This window comes from Nyctereutes procyonoides, unplaced genomic scaffold (genome assembly GCF_905146905.1).
Source record: "Nyctereutes procyonoides isolate TBG_1078 unplaced genomic scaffold, NYPRO_anot_genome, whole genome shotgun sequence".
NCBI lineage: Eukaryota > Metazoa > Chordata > Mammalia > Carnivora > Canidae > Nyctereutes > Nyctereutes procyonoides.
The window spans coordinates 12986695-13009728 of record NW_026575122.1 but is presented as its reverse complement, the minus strand read 5'-3'; the positions used below and the strand labels follow the sequence as shown (position 1 = coordinate 13009728).

Sequence of the window (23034 nt, the reverse complement as noted above, 5' to 3'; positions counted from 1 at the left end):
AAGTAATGAAATCTGACACATGCTACAACATGGATGCACCTTGAATACATTTTGCTAAGTGAAGTAAGTCAAACACAAAAGAACAAACATTGTGTGATTCCACTTAAATGGAGTACTTAGAATAGGCAAATTCATAGAGACAGAAGGTAAAGTAGAGGTTTCAAGGGGCTGCATGGAGAGGAGAATGGGAGTTATTCTTTAATGGATGTGAAATTTATGTTTGGGGAGATGAAAGATTCTGGACATGGGTAATGGTGATGGTTGCTCAACATTGTGAATATACTTATACCCACTGAGTTATACACTTAAAAAAATTTAAATTTTGGGCAGCCCAGGTTACTCAGCAGTTTAGCGCCGCCTTCAGCCCAGGGCGTGATCCAGAAGACCCGGGATCGAGTCCCACGTCGGGCCCCCTGCATGGAGCCTGCTTCTCCCTCTCTGTCTCTGCCTCTCTCTCATTCTGTGTCTCTCATGAATAAATAAATAAAATCTTTTTTAAAAATTTTAGGGGCAGCCCCAGTGGCACAGCGGTTTAGCGCCGTCTGCAGCCCAGGGCATGATCCTGGAGACCCGGGATCGAGTCCTGCATCGGGCTCCCTGCGTGGTGCCTGCTTCTCCCTCTGCCTGTGTCTCTGCCTCTCTCTCTCTCTAGCTGTGTCTCTATGAATAAATAAATAAAATCTTCAAAAAAAAATAAATAAATAATAAAAATAAATAAATAAAAATTTAAATTTTATGTGTATTTTTCACAATAAAAAGTGCTAAAGAAAGGTTAAATGTTAATGTTTTGATCCAGCAATTTTGCTTATACTATATGGTACAGAAAGATTTCCACACGTGCATGGAGATCTATGTCAAATGACAGGAGTTTTGGAACCTTGCTCTAATGAAAAATGGGACATTAACAGAATAGCTATTGATAAAAGAATAGAATAATAAAATAGTATGTAGACACTAGAAAAAGGATGAACACACCACCTAATGCCAGTGAGGATGTGGAACAATAGAAATTCTCATTCATTGCTCTTGGGAGTGCAAAATGATACAGCCACTTTGGAGGAGAGTTTGGCAGCTTCTTAAGAAACTAAACATACTGTTATGGTCCAGCAATTGTACTCTTTGAGATTAACCCAAATGGGTGGAAAACTTATATGCACATCAATGCTTATAGTAGCTTTATTCATAATTGCCTAAATTTGAAAGCAACCAAGATGTCATTCAGTAGGTAAATGCATAAATAAGCTATGGTACATTCAGACAATGGACCACTTATATTCAGTGATTAAAAGAAATTTGGTATCAAGCCATGAAAAGACATGGAGGAGCCTAAATGCATACTACTAAATGAAAGAAGCCGGTCTAAAAAGATTACATAATGCGTGAATCTAACTATATGACATTCTGGAAAGACAAAACTATATAGACATTAACAGGATCTCTGGTTGCCAGAGGTTGACAGGAGGCAGGGATGAATAGGCAAAGCATAGAAAATGTTAAGGATGGTAAAAATACTCTGTATGATACCATAATGATGAATACATGTCATTATGCATTTGTCACAACCCATAGAATGTACAACACAAAGAGTGAACCTTAACGTAAACTATGGACTTTGGTGATAATGATGTGTCAGTGTAGGTTCAAGGGATCACTCCGAAGCAGGGGTTAAAAATGGAGGAGCTTTGTGTATGTGGGGGCAGGCGTTGTTTGTTCCTATGTCCCTCCCCCCGCCCGTGCATTCTCTCTGTCTCTTAAATAAATTTTAAAAATTTTTTAAAGATTTTATTTATACATTCATGAGAGACACGAGAGAGAGAGAGAGAGAGAGAGGCAGAGACACAGGCAGTGGGAGAAGCAGGCTCCACGCAGGGAGCGCGACGTGGGGCTTGATCCCAGGTCTCCAGGATCACACCACAGGCTGCAGGCAGCACTAAACCGCTGCACCACCAGGGCTGCCAGGAAAGGAATTTTTTAAATAACAGTGACATATGCTTATTATAGAGGAAATTTTAAATTATGTTCCATGATACAGAGATAACCATTTTTAAAATTTTGTGCATTTTTTTCTGTCATAAACTCAAATGTATTGACATTGTTTCCAGCTTTTTAAAGACTCTCTTCTGTATTTCAGTGTCATTAAAGATTCTTCCAAAATATTTCCTTTGGCTACGTAACTGTGACACACTCAGACTATGAAATACTGATTTAACATTTCTCTATTGTTAAGGCAATTACATGGCTCCCATCTTTATACATAAATGTCATTCTTTACACTGTTCATAGTTTCCTTATGACTGATGCCTAAACGAAATACCGCCTTAAAAAGTGAATTTTAAAGTTGTAGATACTCTAACAAGACTTCTTAAATGTATAAAATGTTAAATGATACTGCTCTTTTTTTAAGGAGAAACAAGAGACATAGAACCTATTTTTCCGTAACATACTGTCTGTGAATGTGATAAAGCAGTAGACTCCTCTTGATTTCTTTTGCTGTTACCTCTCTTCTGCATTCTCTGTTCCTTGACATTCTTTCCCACCTATGAAAACCTCTATGTTCCTTCCCCGATGCTTTGACATTTTTTTTTTATTTCTTAAGAGCAGCAAATCAGAATTCCAGTGCAGCCAGCTTGAATCAGTCTTTCTGTTCCTCTTATGAATAGGCAGTTCCTCCAGGCAGTGAATTAGCCCTTTAGAAAACATTGGCATTATGTTTCTCAATCCAGAGTGTCTGTATAGGTGGTCTGGAATGCATTAAAGAGAGGCATTGTGTCAGAACCTCAAATCTAAAGATGAAATCCTCTTCTTACTAATTATAGGTAGTTTTTACTGTTGTTGCTGTTGTTTTTTTTTTTTTTTTCAGAATCACTGGGTTTTAAAAGATTATTTAGTGAAAGTTGGAAATGGATTTGGTATAGTATATAGTTGGTTCTTGTTTTATTTATGGAAATGTATATAGAGTGTTCTTCAAAGGAATTTTATGGTGAATATAGAGTATCACTCATTTTTCTAGTTTTGTAAATGCGAATTTCATATTTCTTTTAGTGACAGAATTAATTTATTTTGTTTCCAGTTCAGGCTACAATATTTAGCAGTAATTTTTTGCTGATGAACTAGATAATATTCTCCCATATATTATTATCTTGTGTGTTTTAGTTGAATTTGTTACTGTAACAAAAGAGGTTTTTAAGATCAGTAGTTCTCAAAAGTGTGGTGTCCCCAAACCAGAAGCGTTAGCATTACCCATCAGCTGGGAACATGTTAAAAATGCATATTATTAGGTTCTACTCCAAACCTACTATTCAGAAGTTATGAGGTGTAGCCAGCTACCTGTGTTATAACAAGCCCTTTAGATGATTCTCATCTATGCTAAAGTTTGAGAACTGGTTTAGATAATATCTATCCAGTGGCTAAAAATCTCAGCTCTTTATCAGTTGAAAGCCCAGGTTTGATTTAATTCCAGGGTAGGTGTTAAGAACTATAGCAATATTGCTTCTAAGAGATGTGTAGATGAAAAGCTGTTGGCAAGAGCTGCCTTACAAGAGTTGGTTTCATTGTTTCTGATAGTTGAAATTTTAAGAACAGATCACCAAGAATCCTTCACTCTGGAGCTGAACCAAGTTGCTTCAGTACTTAGGATAGTTAGCAGAAGCTTCTTATTTGATCACATCATTTAAGTTGTGCCTTCCTCCATTACCAGCATACTTAAAATGACAAATCATGAAATCACATCTAAAGCAGATACCGTTTTCAGAGTAAAGGAATTCCTGAATTAGCTCTCTTTCAAATGCTTTTAAGTTATAAATAATTATAAGCAGACATACAGTACCTGGTGGATACTTCATTAATATAGTTGAGCTATATATCCATTAATTATTGGCTTCTTTTTGTATAATTACTAACTGTTTGGATAACATCTACCTATCTGGTTATTTTTAATGGAAATTTTTTATGGTAATAGGTATATGTATTTTTTTAACCGGAAGATTCTCTATTCCTGAGTTTAAATGTCACATCCATTTATTAATTATTTCAGTTGAGTCCTACAGAGTGGAATATTAATTTTTTAAACATGGTATTATTTTATAAATGGGAACCCTTGTTTTAAAGAACCAGATTTCCTTGTTAAATTTAGGACTTTAAAGTTTATTTTGGCTCCTAAATGTATAGCAGGTTTTTGTTGTTGTTGTTGTTGTTGTTTTAACTTAGGAAGATAATTACTCTCAGAAGAGTTATAACTGGTTTGGTGGTGGTGTCTTCTTTGCACCACAGATGGATCTTGTTCATGCTATGGCTTAAAATCAATGACTAGAGAATCATTACAGGAAAGCTGAAAACATTTCCTTTATGCATATTGAGAAATGGAACCTTCCATAAAGCCAGGATAAAGCTACTAACTTTTTGAAGATAACCGTTTCTGATTTTTAATCTATGACACATAACAAGTATTATTTACCTTCTACATATAACTAGGTCATATTGTAAAAGGTCAGCTTCTTATAATCAGCTTAAAGAAATCATTATTTTCTACAGTAAGGGAGGAGTAAAATACATTTTAAGAATACTCTTAATCTTATGAGTCTGAATTTTTTTTTAAGATTTTACTTATTTATTTGAGGGGGGTGGGAACATGAGTAAGGAGAGGGGCAAAGGGAGAGGGAGAAGCAGACTCCACAACTCAGGGCTTGATCCCAGGACCCCAGGATCATGACCTGAGCCAAAGGCAGATGCTTAACCAACTGAGCCATCCAGGTGCCCCACGAGTCTGAAATTTCTAACTAGCAAAAGATGTGATGGAGAATTTAATATTGAATGTCCTGTGATTATTTATTTAGTCATGGGCCCAGGTGAGATTAATAAAATTGAAAAGAGGAAGCAGTGTTTTAACATTAACCAGTTTTGTTTTTGTTTTTGCGTGGGCTCAGTCACATGGTAGTGGATATATTTATGGTCTCTTCATGCTGGTATTATTTGATCCATTTCCACATACAACTTATTGCTTTCTAAGCTTAGTATAATACTTGACCTGATCACTTTCAAGGTATGTAAAACATGCATAAAATCAGCGAGAGGCTAATAGATTTTTTGTTCTTGAAGAAATTAATATACCAAATACATAATTCCTCCTAACGTACCTGATTTGAGAATAATAAGTGATTCATTCATTTTTGATTCTGTGTTAGTGAAATAGGCCATAATACTACAAGTCCGTAAGAAACAGTCTAGTCTCTTTTCAAAAGACTTTAGGCAGAAGTGAAATAAAATTTGAAGAAAGAATTTATATAAAACATTTTTTGAATTTTCAAATTTAATTTTCAACTAAATAATATACCTCAAGTTACTTGTCATGGAATTGGGGGACCTGATAATTAAAGACTGCAGAAAAAAGTGAAAGCATATTATTTACTTTTCTGATTGGATGAGAGGAAATATTTCTGAACTTTTTTTTAATTCTGCCCTAGTGATTCATAGTACTTGGTTTTCTTCAAATTAGAAAAGTTAGTTCCCATTGTAGTCTTTGACATGTTTGTTACACTGACTTGTGCTAAAAACAAATCTCATATTGATGTCTTAGCTCATAAACTTCATGTTAAGCAAGTTATCTTAGGAAGCCATTTTATTTGTCTTAATTTTTCAGTTATCTGAGGGAAATCAAAAGCACACAAATCTACAGAAAAGCATTGAGAAAGCTAAAATTGGCCGACATGAAACGGTAAGTTTGTCTGTAGATTCTTTAATAATGTCAATTCTAAATAGAAGAGTAAGAACTTTGAGCTTCCTGTGAGGAGCATACCATTTCTACCAGAAGAGAAGTGAATACAGCAAAGGACATGAACATTGGACATGGTAGGATTCACTAATTGTAAACTGAGGTTTATGTTTTATTCTTGTATTATATTGTACATGGCAGCATAGCATAGAAGGATAAACCATGGAGCCAGACAGCGTGGGTTTGAAAGTGTCCTAAATTTTCGGTTCTCAGTTTCCTGGCTGTAAAATAGGGGATAAAATCTACCTCATTAGGTTATTGTGTGGATTAAAGTAGCTAATATTTGCAAAGCACTCAAAAGAGGACATGCCACAAGTAAGCCCCTTATAAATGTTTATGTAAAATTTTAAGAGTCATGTTTTTTAAGTTTTGGCACAGAACAAATTGAAAACTATCATGTTATCCTTGGGGCTTTGTAATATTTCTAAATTATTTAAATGAATATTGACATTATTTTATTTTAGAAAGTATAATGTTCTCTGAAGTATTATGTTAGGGGTTTTTAAAAATCCCTTTACTTTCTAGTTTCATCATCTCAAGTATTGATTTATAACTTTAAAAAATATTGAAGATCAACGTGCGCCACTAAGCTTTCCATCTAGGCCTCTATTTGTACTACTTGATTGTGAAAGAGACCCAAAAACAGTCACATTGTAGAAAAGAAAATACCATAGTCTTACTATGGCTTTTCAAAATTATTTCACATACTTTCGTTTATGTGAATAGTCAGCAGTCACAGATAGGAATTGGAGAATGATAGTTTATGAAGAATATTTAAGGGAAGGTAAGTTCTGGGAATAACCTGAAGCTGTTGTATTTCTTTAATTGACAGTAGCAATTACCATTTCTTTATTTGATCCTTTTTTTTTTTCCCTTTAAACATTGGCAATAAATTGTAGATCCATCTTCAACTAATGGTGACATATCCATGCCCAAAACTTGTCTGCTGAGTGTTAGCCAGTCCACTTGGATTTATTGCACCTGGGAAAAATCCTAGTGGATGCTCTTAGGAGCATCTCCTAGGATGCTCCTCTGAGATCTTTAAAAATAAATAAATAAATAAATAAATAAATAAATAAATAAATAAATAAATAAAATAAATAAATAAATAAATGAATGAATGAATGAATAAATAAATAAATAAATAAATGTATGTGATAGGAGGCCATAAGCAGTAATTTGTTATTTCTGATATCTTCAAATATTTTTTAAAAGATTTTATTTATGGGATCCCTGGATGGCTCAGCGGTTTAGTACCTGCCTTCGGCCCAGTGCATGGTCCTAGAGTCCCAGGATTGAGTCCCACGTCAGGCTCCCTGCATGGAGCCTGCTTCTCCCTCTGCCTATTTCTCTGCCTCTCTCTGTCACTCATGAATAAATAAATATAAAATCTTTTTTAAAAATTAAAAAATAAAGATTTTATTTATTCATGAGAGACACAGAGAGAAAGAGGCAGAGATACAGGCACAGGGAGAAGTAGGCTCCATGCAGGGAGCCCGATGCAGAACTCAATCCTGGGACTCCAGGATCACGCTTGAGCCAAAGGCAGACGCTCAACTGCTGAGCCACCCAGGCATCCCTGATATCTTCAAATATTTTTAAAGCTTAATCATTCTTAAAGGTTGAAAAATTGTCTTAAACTTTTAAGGAAAATTGTGTAATGATGATATTGCCATAAAATATTGCTTATATATAGACACTGTCTTATGAAACTACCCAAGAGGCAGTATCTTTTCCTAACATATGATGACATAGTCATCTTTAAGTTCATACATAATCAGTGACCTTTCATCTATTTATGAGAGGTCCATTCTCATATTAATTCCCATTCAGCTAGCCACAATATATGAAAGATGCTTACAGTTTCAGAGAAAAATGAGAATTGAGTTTGTTCTTACACTGTGAATATAGGTATGGGGTATATGTAATATTGTCCAAAGTCTAGTGCACATTAGTTTTGAGAAATAAGAAAATGTTTATAAAATGTATAACCTTACAACATACGGTATTTTGCTTGTCTTAATTATATACATAAAACTATTTTGAATGCAGGAAGAGCGAACCATGCTAGCAAAAGAGCTGTCTTCACTTCGAGACCAAAGGGAACAGCTAAAGGCAGAAGTAGAAAAATATAAAGAATGTGACCCACAAGTTGTGGAAGAAATACGTAAGTTTCTATAACACCTTGAAGATTTTTAAATTTTTTAACTTCAGAGAGAGAGAGACAGAGAGAAATGAGAGGAGCTGAGAGAGAGAGAATCTCAAGTAGGCTCCATTCCTAGCTCAGAGCCTGATTCAAGGCTTGATCTCACAACCCTGAGATCATGGCCTGAGCCCAAACCAAGAGCCGGATGCCCAAATGACTGAGCGACTCAGGTGTGTCTTCCCACCCTGTTTAAAAAATTTTGTTTAAAAAAAAATTTTTTTTTTAAAGAAAGCGAGAGGAGGAGCAAAGAGAATCTCAAGCAGGCTCACACTTTGAAATTATAACTATTTTAAGAGGAAGGAAAGTAGACAAGAAGATAAAGATATATAATATTAGCTTAGGAAACTGAGAAGTCAGAGAAGAAGTTAACTTGCCCCCAAGTACATTACTCAAGAACAAAATCCACTATTGTCTTCTAGGAAAGATAATATCAAAAAAGCTTTTATTTCACCCCATTAAAATGTTACATATTTTGTGGGGCACCTGCATGGCTTAGTTAAGGTCTGCCTTCGGCTCAAGTCATGATCTCAGGATCTTTGGGATCAAGCCCTGCGTTGGGCTCCCCACTCAGCAGGGATTCTGCTTCTCCCTCTCCCTCTGTCCCCTCCTCCACTTGTGTACTCTCTCTCTCAAATAGTCTTTTAAAACATTTTTTTTAGGGACGCTTGGGTGGCTCAGAGGTTGCCTTTGGCTCAGAGTGTGATCCCGGAGTTCTGGGATTGAGTCCTACATCGGGCTCCCTGAAAGGAGCCTACTTCTCCCTCTGCCTTCTCTTTCTATCTCTCATGAATAAATAAATAAAATCTTTAAAAATTCTTTTTAATTAAAAAAATTTCTATTTTTATAAAATACATTAAAGCTAGAAATTACAACACATTTAATAGATAGCAGTTATGTGGGGAAAATCCCATTATTCCATAAATATATATGTATATATATATATATATTTTTTTTAAGATTTTATTTATTTATTCATGAGAGAGAGAGAGGCAGAGACATAGACAGAAGGAGAAGCAGGCTCCATGCAGGGAGCCCGATGTGGGACTTGATCCTGGGTCTCCAGAATCATGCCCTGAGCCGAAGGCAAACGCGCAACAGCTGAGCCACCCAGGCATTGCCATAAATATATATTTTATTTATTTATTTGTTTGTTTTTTAAAATATTTTATTTACTTATTCATGAGAGACACACACAGAGAGAGAGAGAGAGAGGGAGAGAGAGGCAGAGATACAGGCAAAGGGAGAAGCAAGGAGCCCAGCGTGGGACCCGATCCCAGGACCCTGGGGTCACGCCCTGGGCCGAAGGCAGGCACCAAACTGCTGAGCCACCCAGGGATCTCCCCCATAAGTATATTTTAGATATGAAGGTAGGATAGTAGGATATTTTTTTTTTGTGGAAAGCTATCAAACTATAATCAAAAGAAAAAAATCTTTTTAGACAGCTCTAGTTCATACCTTTATAGAGAAATGTCCAATTCCTCTGCTTTAAAAATTCAGAACAGCTAACAAAATTTTATTCAAATGTGGTATTTCCACTTCCAGGCAAGTAGTGACAGACTGGATTTATCCTCCCATCTGAAAAACAACACAGATAAAATATATGAAATAGGTTTTAAGGTACATATCAGACAATAAACAACAATGATTCTTAGAGAAAGGAAACAGATAAAGTAAGTCCCAAAATTGTGTCAGCTTATTTTATTGAGTTCCCAGGCTGTGGCACAATGAAGGAGTACCTAGGCAGAGCCCCTACAGACGAAACTGAGAATCAGGGGACCAAGGTGGCTAGAGTTCACAGGACCTTATACTAGAGAGGAGAAATTACACAGAGAACCCTAGGTATCTATAGAGGGCTCCCCTCAAGTATTTGGTGAATGCATGTGAAGTAATTACCCAAAGCTGGGGAAAGAATGATTTCAGCAAATTAGAAGGAACAATACCTGGCATTCACACAGGACCAAGAATAATGCCTATTCTCACCAGGCAGATTGGAAAAATTTATAATTCACAAAGCATTAGTTAGAGCACTCAAGAACATTTTGCCTCAGTAGCAAGTACTAATTAGCCCTAGACTGAGCTTTGTTCTCCCCTTCTAAAAAACCATAACAGCAAATCTTGAAAACATCAAACTATTGTAACTTAAATGCATCCCAGAAAAAAAGCTAAAGAGTATTTATAGGAATACAAATATACCTAGCACCCAACAAAATAAAATTCATAGTGTCTAGCACATAGTGAAAGATTACCAGACATGTAAAGAAGTAGGAAAATATCCTTAATGAAAAGAAAAATCATTCAATCAACACTGACATAGAACTAACACAGATAGTAGAATTGGAAGATTATGACCTTAAAAGCTATTATACATATATCGTATAGGGGTAACTTGGTGGCTCAGTCAGTGGGGCATCCAACTCTTAGGCTCAGGTCATGATTTCATGGGTAGTGAGACGGAGCCCTGAATCTAGGCTCTATGCTTAGTGGGGAGTCTGGGGATTCTCTCCCTCTGCTCCTTACTCCTCTTACTCCACTTGTGCGTGCATGTGCATGCATGTGTGCTCTCTCTCTCTCTCTCTCTTTAAAATATATGAATAAATTTTTAAAAGATGTATGTGTTTAAAAGTTAAGTAGAAACATGAAAGATGTAAAAAAGGTTCGTGTCAAACTTGGAGTTGAACACTACAATGTCTGAAATGAAAAATACATTGGATTGGATTAATAGATTAAACTTTGCAGGAGAAAGGATTAGTGTATTTGAAGACATAGCAGTAGAAACGATCCAAAATGAAACTAGAAAGGAAAAAGAAAAATTTTTTAATGAAAATAGCATCCATGATATGCAGGACAAATTCAAGTGACCTAATATATGTGTAATTAAAGTCCCAAAATGAGGGACTGTTGAGTGGAGTGGAGGGTTTGTGTGTGTGTGTGTGTGTGTGTGTGTGTGTGTGTGTGTTGTACACGCCTGTGTGTGCACGTGTGTCTGGGCCTGAAAAATATCTGAAGAAATAAATTCAGAAGAAGTAAAGGCTGCTTTTTTTTTTCAAATTTGATGTAAGCTATAAACCCACAGATTCATCAAATTGAAATAGCAAATGGCATTGATCTCCTTATTACTAAATCTAGATAATTTTTTTAATATTTTAACCTCTGTCCCCCCAAATAGGATTATTTCCCTTCCCAAAAAAGATGATTGTTTTTAAAACGTGCTTTTTGATAATGAGGGTTTCATAGGAGTTTGGCTATCATGTTAGTGCAGAACATATTATACTGGATTAAAGGATTATGAGTTTCACAAGTTGATTTTAATAAGATTTGGTTCTTAATAGTGTGATTATAGCACACATGTTACAACGATCAGGCTAATCTCTAAGTCTGTCGTGGTTTATTTTGAAACAGTTTTTCTGCTGATAATAGCTGTAACTTTTATGTTCATGTTAGATATGGCTGTGTATAATCTTTTACTTATTTTTTTTTTAAGATTTTGTTTATTTATTCATGAGAGACACAGAGAGATAGAGAGAGGCAGAGACACAGGCAAAGGGAGAAGCAGGTTCCATGCAGGGAGCCCGATGCAAGACTCGATCCCGGGTCTCCAGGATCACACCTTGAGCTGAAGGCAACCCTAAACTGCTGAGCCACCCAGGCTGCCCTCTTTTACTTATTTCTTAATAATTCTTGGAAGAAATATATTTCATCATGCTAGTTGAATTATTGATACCTGCATTCAATAAGTATTAGCAAGATTGGTTTTAAATATCTTAGAAGAAGTAGAAACAGTAATGTATAAAAAATGAAATGTAATTCTAATTTAATTTAATTTAATTTAAATAAATAAATAAATAAATAAATAAATAAATAGATTTAATTCTACTCTGACCTTTAAGTGAGAACAGATAAAACAAGTTGTAGTAAAAATTGAATTCCTACAAAAATGTTTAAAGAAATTTTCTTAGAAATGCCAGGATGACAGTGAAAATGATGGAATTAGGACCTCTGAAAAGTTATTGTTCCATGAAAGCTGGCAGAAATTGTCACAACTTTTTCAGAACCCTAGAAACTAACCAATGATTTGCCTATTCAAGAAAAATGGCTGACTCTTAGCAAGAATAATAAGCTTGCTTATTATTGTGATGTTTTAACTTGTCCTATTCTCATCCCCTACTCTCTAGCTCCGCAGTAACCTTGAAAAATAACAGCCCTGAATTCCTGATATCAGAAGGAGTAAAATGGAGCTGAAGCTCTTTAAGACCCTCTTTTCACCCTAGTTGTTACTATTTGACATCTTTAGTGGTTTTCTGAATAGGAAATATTGTCTTATTTGATCTGGCTTGTGGTATGCTCATTTGTCTAAAAACAATTACAGGCAAGAGTTTTAACTTCACAGCTTTTTTAGGTGATGAATAACAGGTGAGCCTAATCAAAGAGCTTTAAAAGGAGAGGCTGAAAGAGATGTTCTTAGGTGTCTTGGAAAGCAGCATGGTTTTGGAAATCTAGAAAGCCATATGCTTGCACAGAAGGGCTGTGCACCTTCTCAGGAAAATCTTGGGAAGTTCCTAGTCTCTCACCTCTAGCAGACCTTGGCACTCTGCATGCAGGAAGTGAAGGCCACGGCAGAGTAGTAAATTGCCTAGTTGAAACCTGCCGCAACACACTCAGAGAGCCTCTCAGCAAAGACTTGGAGTTTTAGTCCAGGTGTTTCAGGAAATCTCTGTTCAATTATTAGCTGCCTGGCAAGTGAACTAGAGACTTCAGTGGCCACACAGGACAGAGTACAGACTTTATAGAATTAATTCAGAGAAATCACTAAACAAACAATAACAACAAGTACCAAAAATAACAACCTTGGGAATGGGGAAGTATCTGATTCCCAGAGTTGCCACATTATATTATTTAAAATGTCCAACTTCCAACAAAAAAATTGGGAGACGTACAAAGAAAGTATAGTTCATGTACAGTGCATGATGGTGGACTTGCTAGACACACAGACTTTCAGCTCTTTAAATATGTTAAAAGAGCTAAAGAAAAACATGTCTAAAGAAAAGGCTGAGAGTGAAATCTCACCAAGTAGAGAATATCAGCAAAGATACAGAAATTTTTTTTTTTAAAGATACAGAAATTATTAAAAAGGAACGAAATGAAATGCTGGAGTTGAAAACCATAATAATTGAAATGAAAATTCAATTAGGAGATTATTAATCATGAGATTATTAATCCTAAAATTCAATTAGGAGATTATTAATCAGGAGATTAATAGCTGATTTCAGCAAAAAAAGAAAGAATTAGTAACTTGGAGATAGTTCAATTGAGATAATTCAATCTGTGGAACAAAAAGAAAAAAAAAAATGAAGAAATACCAGTGGAGTTTCAAGAGACCTGTGACACATCATCAAGAATGCCAACATATACATATAGGAAGTCCCAGAAGGAGAGGGGAGAGAATGGGGCTGAAAGAATATTCCAAAAAATAAGAGCTGAAACCTCAAATTTGATGAAAAGCAATCTATACATCAAAAAACTTAAGCTCCAATTTAGGATGCCCTGAAAAAGATCCACATATAGATTTATCATAATCAACTTGTCAAAAAAAAAAAAGAATATTGAAAGCAACAAGAAGGAGGTTACTCATCACATACAAGGACTCTTCAATCACATTAATAACTTGTTTCTTATTAGAAGCCATAGAGACCAAAGGCATTGGGGTGACATGTTCAAAATGAATATGGGCAGTAACTGTCTACTAAGAATTCTATATCCAGAAATATTTTCCTTAAAAATGAAGGACAGAGTAAACAACAACTGAAAGAGTTTGTCACTAGCAGACCTGCCCTCCCCCCCCCAAAAAAAAATATATATATGGAAGTCTTTCTCACTGAAATAAAAGGATGCTAGATAGTAACAGGAAATAAAGCACACTGGGATGCCTGGGTGGCTCAGTGGTTGAGTGTCTGCTTTCCGCTCAGGACGTGATCCTGGGGTTCTGGGATCATGTCCCACATCGGGCTCCTTGCATGGAGCCTGCTTCTCCCTCTGCCTATGTCTCTTCCTCTCTCTGTCTTTCTTGTGAATAAATAAATAATTTTTTAAAAAAGAAATAAAGCACACTGATAAAGGTTACTTCATAGGTAAATATAAAAGACAGTGTATATGTATTTTTGTTTGTATCTCCTGATGGTCTCCTATTTGCTTTAAAATACAGCTGCATAAAGCAGTAATGATAAGCTATTTTGTTGGGCACACAATATGTAAAATGTAATTTGTGACAATGACAGCATGATTGCTCATTAGACAAAAAATATTTGACAAAATCCAGCACCCTTTCAAACACTCAACCAAGAATAGAAGTGAATTTCCTCAGTTCAATAAAAGGGCATCTACAATAAATCTATAACTGACATCACATTGAATGGTGAAATGTTATATGCTTTCCCCAAGGATGACCTCTTTCATCAGTTCTATTCAGCATTGTACTAGAAGTTCAAGCTAGGGCAATTGGGCAAAAAAGAGAAATAAAAGGCATCCATGTTTAATAATAAGTGAGGTCAGCACATTGTAGTATACAAAAATCACATGCACCTTACATACTAACACTGAACAATCTGAAAATGAAACTTAAAGAAATTCATTTACAAATGAATACTTAGGAATAAAATTAGTCAAGAAAGTGCTATACTTGTACTGAAAACTACAAAACATTGAAACTAATGACTTGTACAAAGACATTCTGTGTTTATAGAAAGACTTAAACGTTAAGACAGAAATGCTCCTCAAATTGATTTACAGATTCAGTATAAAACCTGTCAAAATTCTAAACACTTTTTGGTAGAAATTGGTAAATTGATCCTAAAATTCATATGCAAATGCAAGGGACCCAGAATAGCCAAAAGAATCTTGAAAGAGGGGGGTGCCTTGGTGATACAGTCAGTTAAGTGACCAACTCTTGGTATCAGCTCAGGTTGTGATCTTAGGGTCATGGGCTCGAGCCCACATTGGGCTCTGTCCTCTCAGTCAGCTCCAAGTCTGCTTAAGGTTCCCTCTACATCTCCTTCTGCCCCTCCCCCACCACATGTGGCATGTGCCCTCTCGCTCTCTCACTCTTTCAAATAAATCTTCTTTAAAAAAATCTTGAAAAAGTAACAGCAAAGTTGGAAGACTCAAATTTCCCAATTTCAAAAATTCCTAAAAAGCTGCAATAATCAAGACAGTGTGGGGGCTAGCCTAAGAATAGACCTGCAGGGGCATCTGGCTGGCTCAGTCAGAAGAGCATGTGACTCATGATCTCGGGGTTGTGAGTTCAAGCCATATGTTGGATGTAGAGATTACTTAAAATAACAAAAACAAAAAAGAATAGACATGCAGGTTAATGGAATAGAATTGAGAGTCCAGAAGGAAACCCAATTGATTTTCAACATGGGTGCCAAGACCATTCAATTAGGAAAGGATTGTGTTTTCAGCTAATGGTGCTGGGCATAACTGGTTATCCACGTGCAAATGAATCATCCTGGACTCCCATCTCAGACCATATACAAAAACTAACTCAAACAGATCGAAAACCTAAATGTAAGAAAGTATGAAACCAGTGTCTATCTCTGTATCCCTGGGTTAGGCAGCAGTTCCTTACGTAGAACACCAAAAGCTCAAACAACCAAAGAAAACAGATCAATTTGACTTTGTCAAAATTAACAACTTTTGTGTATCAAGGCACCTTACTAAGAAAGTGAGAAGAAAATCCAGAGTAGGAGAAAATATTTGCAAATCCTATATATATCTTGACAAATGTCCAACATCCAAAATGTATATATTTTTAAAAATTACAACTGAACAATTTTTAACCCAATTTAAACATGGGCAAAGTGTTAATTTTTCCAAGGAAAATACACAAATGGTCAAGAAGCATAGGAGAAGATGCTCAACATCATTAGTCATTAAAGAAATGCAAGTCAAAGCCAAAATGAGATACTATTTAAACAGGGCATAGGATGGTTATAATAAAAAGAATGGAAAATAATTTTTGGTGACGATGTGGAGAAATTGGAATTGGAACTCTTAGTTTGCTGGTGGTACTGTTAAAATGATATAACCACTTTGTAAGACAATTTATCTGTTCCCCAAAATGCTATATGTAGAGTTATCATTTGAGCTCCTAGATGTATATCCAAGAGAATTGAAAACATGTTCACCAAAAATTATTCATATTAGCAATAAACAACCCAAATGTCCATTAACTAATGAATGACTAAACAAAATGTGGATATTATTTGACAATAAAAGGGAATTAAGTATTGATACATGCAACAACATGGATGAGCCTTGAAAACATGATGCTAAGTGGAAGAAGCTAGACACATTGTGTATTGTTGCAATTTTTTTTTAAGATTTTATTTATTCATGAGAGAGACCAAGAGAGAGAGGCAGAGACACAGGCAGAGTGAGAAGCAGGCTCCATGCAGGGAACTCCATGTGGGACTCAATCCTAGGACTCCAAGATTATGCCCTGGGCCGAAGGCAGGACCTCAACTACTGAGCCACCTGGGCGTCCCATATCATTGCATTTAAACGAAACATCCAGAATAGGGAAATTCATTGAGATGGGAAGTAGATTAGTGGTCTCCAGGGGCTGAGGGGAAAGAGAATGTGGAGTGACTGCTCATGGGTATGGGATTTTCTTTTGGGTGATGAAAATGTCCTCTAATTAGGTAGTGGTGATGGTTTTCCAATCCTGTTCTAAAACCTACTGAATTCTGCACTTTAATATCATGAATTCTGTAGTATATAAATTATCTTTCAATAAATAAATGATATCATAATAAATATTTATGCTCAGTTGATCATGGCACTGTTTTGTGTGTGTAGTTTAAGTTGACAGACACATATATTTAATAGCAAGATATATAAATTTTTTAAGGTCAGGTTTATTGTAATCTAATATATGTACTCTGAAATTCTTATTAAATTATTTTATACTCGATGTAAATTATTTGAATAACACATCTCACTTATGTTATTGTCTTTAAAGGAACCTTATGTATTATGCTGAGTGAAATAAGTCAATCAGAGAAGGACAAACATTATATGGTCTCATTCATTTGGAGGAATATAAAAATTAATGAAAGAGAACAAAGCGAAAGGAGTGAAAATATCAGTGAGGGTGACAAAACCTGAGAGACACCTAACTCTGGGAAATAAGCAAGGAGCAGTGGAAAGGGAGGTGGGAGGGGTGTTGGGGTGACTGGGTGATGGGCACTGAGGGGGGCACTTGGCGGATGAGCACTGGGTATTATGCTATATGTTGACAAATTGAACTCCAATAAAAAATTAAAATTAAATTAAAAAATAAATAAAGGAACCTTATGTTATCTTTAAAGGAACCTAATAATGGACATTTAAGAGAAGGAAATGGTTTACATTGACTATTCATGATTAATATAATAGAAACTAAAATTTCTTTGGGGAGTTGAGCAGGTTTGTGGGATGCAACATGTCACTATTTGAGCTTTTTACATAGATCTTTATTTTTCTAACCTTTGGTTCATGTAAAAAAATGAAGCTATAAATAGAGGAAGATGATTATTTATATATGTATATATACTTTTTTTCAGGTCAAGCAAATAAAGTGGCCAAAGAAGCTGCAAACAGATGGACTGGTATGCATTACAATGGTACTGATAAGCTATAGTTAAGCTTTTTCTACACTATGATACGAGATGCAGAAGCTGTTATGCCTAGTTTTGTTCAAGAAAAGACATTTCCAGAAATGTATGTATTAAGGGGTTTTTTTTTTTTTAAGAATGTGTTTATTTTTAGAGAGAGAGGATGTAATCGAGGAGAGGGGCAGAGGGAGAGGAAGAGAGAGAATCTTGACCAGACTCTGCACTGAGTGTGGAGCCCAATTTGGAGCTCGATCCCATGACTCTGGGATCATGACCTGAGCTAAAGGTAGACACTTAACAGACTGAGCCACCCAGGTGCCCAGGAAGGAAGATATTTTTAGCAGAGCAGAAACAGCTGTTAGGAATCATATTTCCATTTGAAGTTATAACTTGCTCCTTCCAACATAAAAATGTTATGAAAAGAGCGTGGCGTTAAAACAATTTATGCCTCAGAAAACCAACCTGTCTTCAAAACAAAAAGAAAACATCTGTAATAGTTGCAACTAAAGATTTTTATGTGTGATTATTAGTTAAGGTTTTGCTATCCTTTTACCTAAAAAGTTCCTTAAAATGTGTATAGAATAGAAGGTATTTACTGTTCAGTAATTCAGTATTTCACTTTATAAAATGAGAGATTACCACAGGGAATAAATACAACTAGAGGGCAGCCCAGCTGGCTCAGCGGTTCAGCGCTGCCTTAAGCCCAGGGTGTGATCCTTGAGACCCGGGATTGAGTCCCATGTCGGGCTCCCTACATGGAGCCTGCTTCTCCCTCTGCCTGTGTCTCTGCCCCTCTCTCTCTCTCTCTCTGTCTTTCATGAATAAATAAAATCTTTAAAAATATATGTTATATATATATATACATATATATATATATGTTAGAAACACCACATCTAAGTGATTTATGGCATTAAAGACACTTAAATTTTTTTAAAATACCCTTTAAATGTGATTTAGCAACTTACATAAAACCTTGCTTAATAATTAAGAGTGGAGTTTTTATGACTTTGTGTGAGAGGCATCTTAATGAGTGAGGAGGGGGATAGATTTTGTGAGGTCCTAAACACAGACTCATGCTTATGATATTGCCCATTCTATTTCTGCATATATCCTGGGGATGCCACCATGGAAATGAACAGAAGTTCTACTAGTCCTAAGGCTGTTTCTTTAAAGGAAAAAAAAATCCTATTTTTTATCCATTTGTAAAAATTTCCACATAATAGGAAAATTTTATTTGACAGGGAATCAATTATCTGGATCACAAGTAACATTGTCTCAAAGGCAGACATCTAGCAACCCAAGACATGTTTAATCAGTCTTTTTGAGTTGGTCCATTAAGCGTTGTTGTTGGTAGGCTTTTGTTTGTTCTTTTGTTTTAACCTTTGGAAGTTTACTTGCTTCTCAGCCTTTTGGCTAAGATCAAGTATAATCTTTGGGGGCTTATAATAAAATGGTTTCTTGCATGTGAACCAGCAACTCCCTTCTGCTAAGCTTAGACTTACTATGCTACCTTAATCTTTTCCTCTCCTGATCCAGGTTTGAAGTCCATTCCTTCAAGCTTCCTACAATATTGCATCTGTTCTCTCATTTCCTAGAAATCTTTCTGTGCTCTTGGACCCTGTTCTGGAAGCTCTACACATAATACCTGATCTTCTCTCTTTAACATACTAATAACACTTTGGAATGATTTAGTAATAGGTTGATTTTTCTCTCTCTACTCTTGTGTCAGCTGGAAGGCGTAGGCTCTCTACCTTATAGGGTACCTGTAATACGTTTCATACCTGTGCGATGTAGCAGTGAGCCCTATGGAAGTGTTTGACTGTGAGTGACAAGAATGTATGGTTATGCAGACACTAGGAAAACTAAACATCATTCTGGAGTGCCTCATGTTATTAGTAGTCTCTCCTAGGTCCTCACGAAAACTAAAGATCTGTTTAAAATTTTTATATAAAGATTCATTTTTAAATATCTGTTGATATTCCATTACAATTTAATTCAAAGAACTGGGGATATTTTGTTAACTTTATTCTATTTAATGTAGTAGTATTCAGTTTCAAAACAAACTTCAATACAGACATGCAGTTATCATTGTTAGATACTTGGAATTAAACTTCTTAAAATGAGGGATGCCTGGGTGGCTCAGCAGTTGAGCATCTGCCTTTGGCCCATGGCGTGATCCTGGGATCAAGTCCCTCATCAGGCTCCTTGCAGGGAGCCTGCTTCTCCCTCTGCCTACATCTCTGCCTCTGTGTGTGTATGTGTGTATGTCTCTCATGAATAAATAAATAAAATCTTAAAAAAAAACTTCCTAAAATATATTTAAAGGTGATCAGACTTCAGGTATAAATACGTTAAGGATATATCACATTAGGGGATCCCTGGGTGGCGCAGCGGTTTAGCGCCTGCCTTTGGCCCAATTTTAAAAGTTCTGTGGATAAAATGCTAACAAACAGCATCACATGCTACAGAGAAATCGTTCATATTTATTTATTTATTTATTTATGATGAGAGAGAGAGAGAGAGAGAGAGAGAGGCAGAGACACAGGCAGAGGGAGAAGCAGGCTCCATGCTGGGAGCCCGACACGGGACTCGATCTCAGGGCTCCAGGATTGCGCCCTGGGCCAAAGGCAGGCGCTAAACCGCTGAACCACCCAGGGATCCCCTGTCCTTTGAAGCTTTGAAGCCAGGCACTGACTTCTCTCTAGCTATGAATGTCCTACATGGCATCATCTTCCGGTAGAAAGCTATTTGATCGACATTGAATATCTGTTGTTCGGTGTAGCCACCTTCATGAATTGGCTTAGCTGGGTCTTCTGGATAACTTGCTGTGGCTTCTCCATCAGCACTTGCTGCTTCATCCTGCACTCTGATGTTACAGAGATGGCTTCTTTCCATAAGCCTCATGAACCAACCTCTGCTAGCTTCCAACTCTTTTTCTGTATCTTCCTCACCTCTGAGCCTTCATAGTGTTGGGGAGAGTTAGGGTCTTGCTCCGGATTAGCTTTGGCTTATAGAGGGCTGCCTTCTTGTGTCCTCATATGGTCTTTTCTATGCATGTTCCTGGTATCCGTGTATCCACATTTCCTTTTCTTAAAAGGACAGCCGGCAAATTGGATCAGGGCCCACCTTAACAAGCTTGTTTTAACTTAATCATCTCTTTGAAGACCTAGTTTCCAGATACAGTCACATTCTGAGGTCCTGGATGCTAGGACTACAATGAATTTGGATATGAAATTTGGTGGGTGGGGGGGATACAGTTCAGCCTTAACACTCCAGAGGAACCTCTTTTAGCCCCTCATTATCACTATCAACACAGTGCTAACATTTGAAGGAATATTCTGAACCAGAAAGCTTCACGCCTTATTTCTCTATATTTATAAAACATATTCGGGGATCCCTGGGTGGCGCAGTGGTTTAGCGCCTGCCTTTGGCCCAGGGCACGGTCCTGGAGACCCGGGATCGAATCCCACGTCGGGCTCCCGGTGCATGGAGCCTGCTTCTCCCTTTGCCTGTGTCTCTGCCTCTCTCTCTCTCTCTCTCTCTCTCTCTGTGCGACTATCATAAATTAAAAAAAAAACATATTCAGTATAAAGGTGATACATACATGAAAGAAAATGTGTGGGTGAAAAAAAGCCCACAAAAACCTGACTCTCATTCCCATTCCCCAAGTGCAGCCCCTGTGAGCATGTTGGTGTTACTCTGCATCCCTCATTGCCTATTCATAGATGCCCTTCCAGCAGATATTTAGATTGCTTTTATTTTTTTTCTTACATTGAAATAAAGATTTAACCATAAATCTTTGTACAAAATTTCTTTTGTTTCCTTGAGATAAATTCCTTTAAGTAGATACAACACTTTCTCAGTGGCAAAATGCATTTTAAATCCCCCCCCCCCCCCAGAGGACATGAAGGATACATCTGTTCCTATCTTAGTCTTAAGATAGGAGAACTACCTTTTATCCTCCTCTCCCCTTCTCCCTCACACTTGCCTGATTATCTGGAAACCATTATTATCTGTGGGGAAGAGAAAAAGGTCTGGAGAGAACGTGCACCCTTTGGGAACAGGAGCGGTTGTAATTCCTGAGGTAAGAGTCCTGGCCTCTGCTGTGGAAATGTGGAGGAAACACTGTTGTTAGCCTTTCCTTGTTTTTGGATTATCCTTTTTGTTTTTTGTTTTATTTTTTAAAGATTTTATTTATTCACTGATGAGAGACAGAGAGACAAAGGCAGAAGCAGGCTCCATGCCGGGAGCCCAACATAGAACTCAATCCCGAGTCTCCAGAATCATGCCCCCGACCGAAGGCAGGCACTTAACCGCTGAGCCACCCAGGGATCCCCATTTTTGGATTCTTCTTAAATTAGTGGGACCTAATTTACTGAATTTTTAGATAATGCGATCTAGTTGCTCAAAATACTGAAGTATTTTCTTTCTTCTAAAACTAATTGCCATTACTTTTGAAAATAAAGCATACTTCTAATTTTGATACCTCTGAAAGTGAGAAGTAACAAAAAAAAGAATATACTTATATCTGAAATGTTTTATGATTGTGTTTTCAATTTTTAAAAATATTTCTCAATTTTCTTTTAGATAATATATTTGCAATAAGATCTTGGGCCAAAAGAAAATTTGGGTTCGAAGAAAATAAAATTGACAAAAATTTTGGAATTCCAGAAGACTTTGACTACATAGACTAAAATGTTCAATGTTGGTAAAGGATCTGTGTACTTGTGAATATGTAATTTTTAAAATCTTATCCAACAAAATGTACTGAATTGCCATTAACCTGTATTTGTGTTTATCATTTTATTAATTTTAAATAAAGTATAAACTGGAGATGGTTTTCACTCTTTTTGATCTATCAAAAGCAGGATTATTCCCAAGTGGTCATCAGAGTAGGATAGTACAAATAAAATCATCCACTTAAGTTAGTTTTACAAATAATTTTTTAGAGAACACAGACATCATGGCAAGACAACATAGTTTAGTTTCATCCAAATATTAAATATTGACAACTAAGAGTACCTTTGAAGGTTCTATTGCAGACATACACCCACACATTGATACTTGGAAATAACCTTTAATACTTTAGTGGTTGCTGTACTATTTTTCATTATTTAGTGGAAAATGTATGTGATTCTCAGTATAACTGCACCATATTTGTGAATTTCCTATAGAAAAAATACAGAATGTTGGTGTACTCAAGTTTAGAGTTAAGTGGTAATTCCTCAGTCATGAAAACGACTTTCTTTTGACTTTTTGATGCCCTTTGACTGTAAAGAACAAGCATGTGGCCCTTTGTCCTGACTTACGCACTTTTGATAAGATATAGTGGCATTGGTGTGGCACATATCATCAACTAGAGTTCAGGGATTTTTTTTTCAACTACCTAAAAAAGAGTAAATTAAAAAATA

The 23034-nt window shown here is 36.3% G+C and overlaps 1 protein-coding gene across 2 annotated transcripts in view; it reads left to right on the top strand.

Annotated features, from left to right (window-relative positions):
• The window catches only part of MND1 (meiotic nuclear divisions 1), a 61130-nt gene extending 38674 nt beyond the window's left edge, over nt 1-22456 (top strand). Inside the window, exons 5-8 of one of the 2 annotated variants that reach the window (XM_055336675.1) lie at nt 5636-5710; nt 7820-7934; nt 17573-17617; nt 22211-22456. In XM_055336675.1, the coding sequence (XP_055192650.1) occupies nt 5636-5710; nt 7820-7934; nt 17573-17617; nt 22211-22317 (342 nt within the window). In that variant the 3' untranslated portion in view covers nt 22318-22456. Of the gene's footprint in view, nt 1-5635; nt 5711-7819; nt 7935-17572; nt 17633-22210 lie in introns of both variants that reach the window. The other variant, XM_055336674.1, reaches the window with a different exon arrangement.
• Nucleotides 22457-23034: the final 578 nt, after the last annotated feature.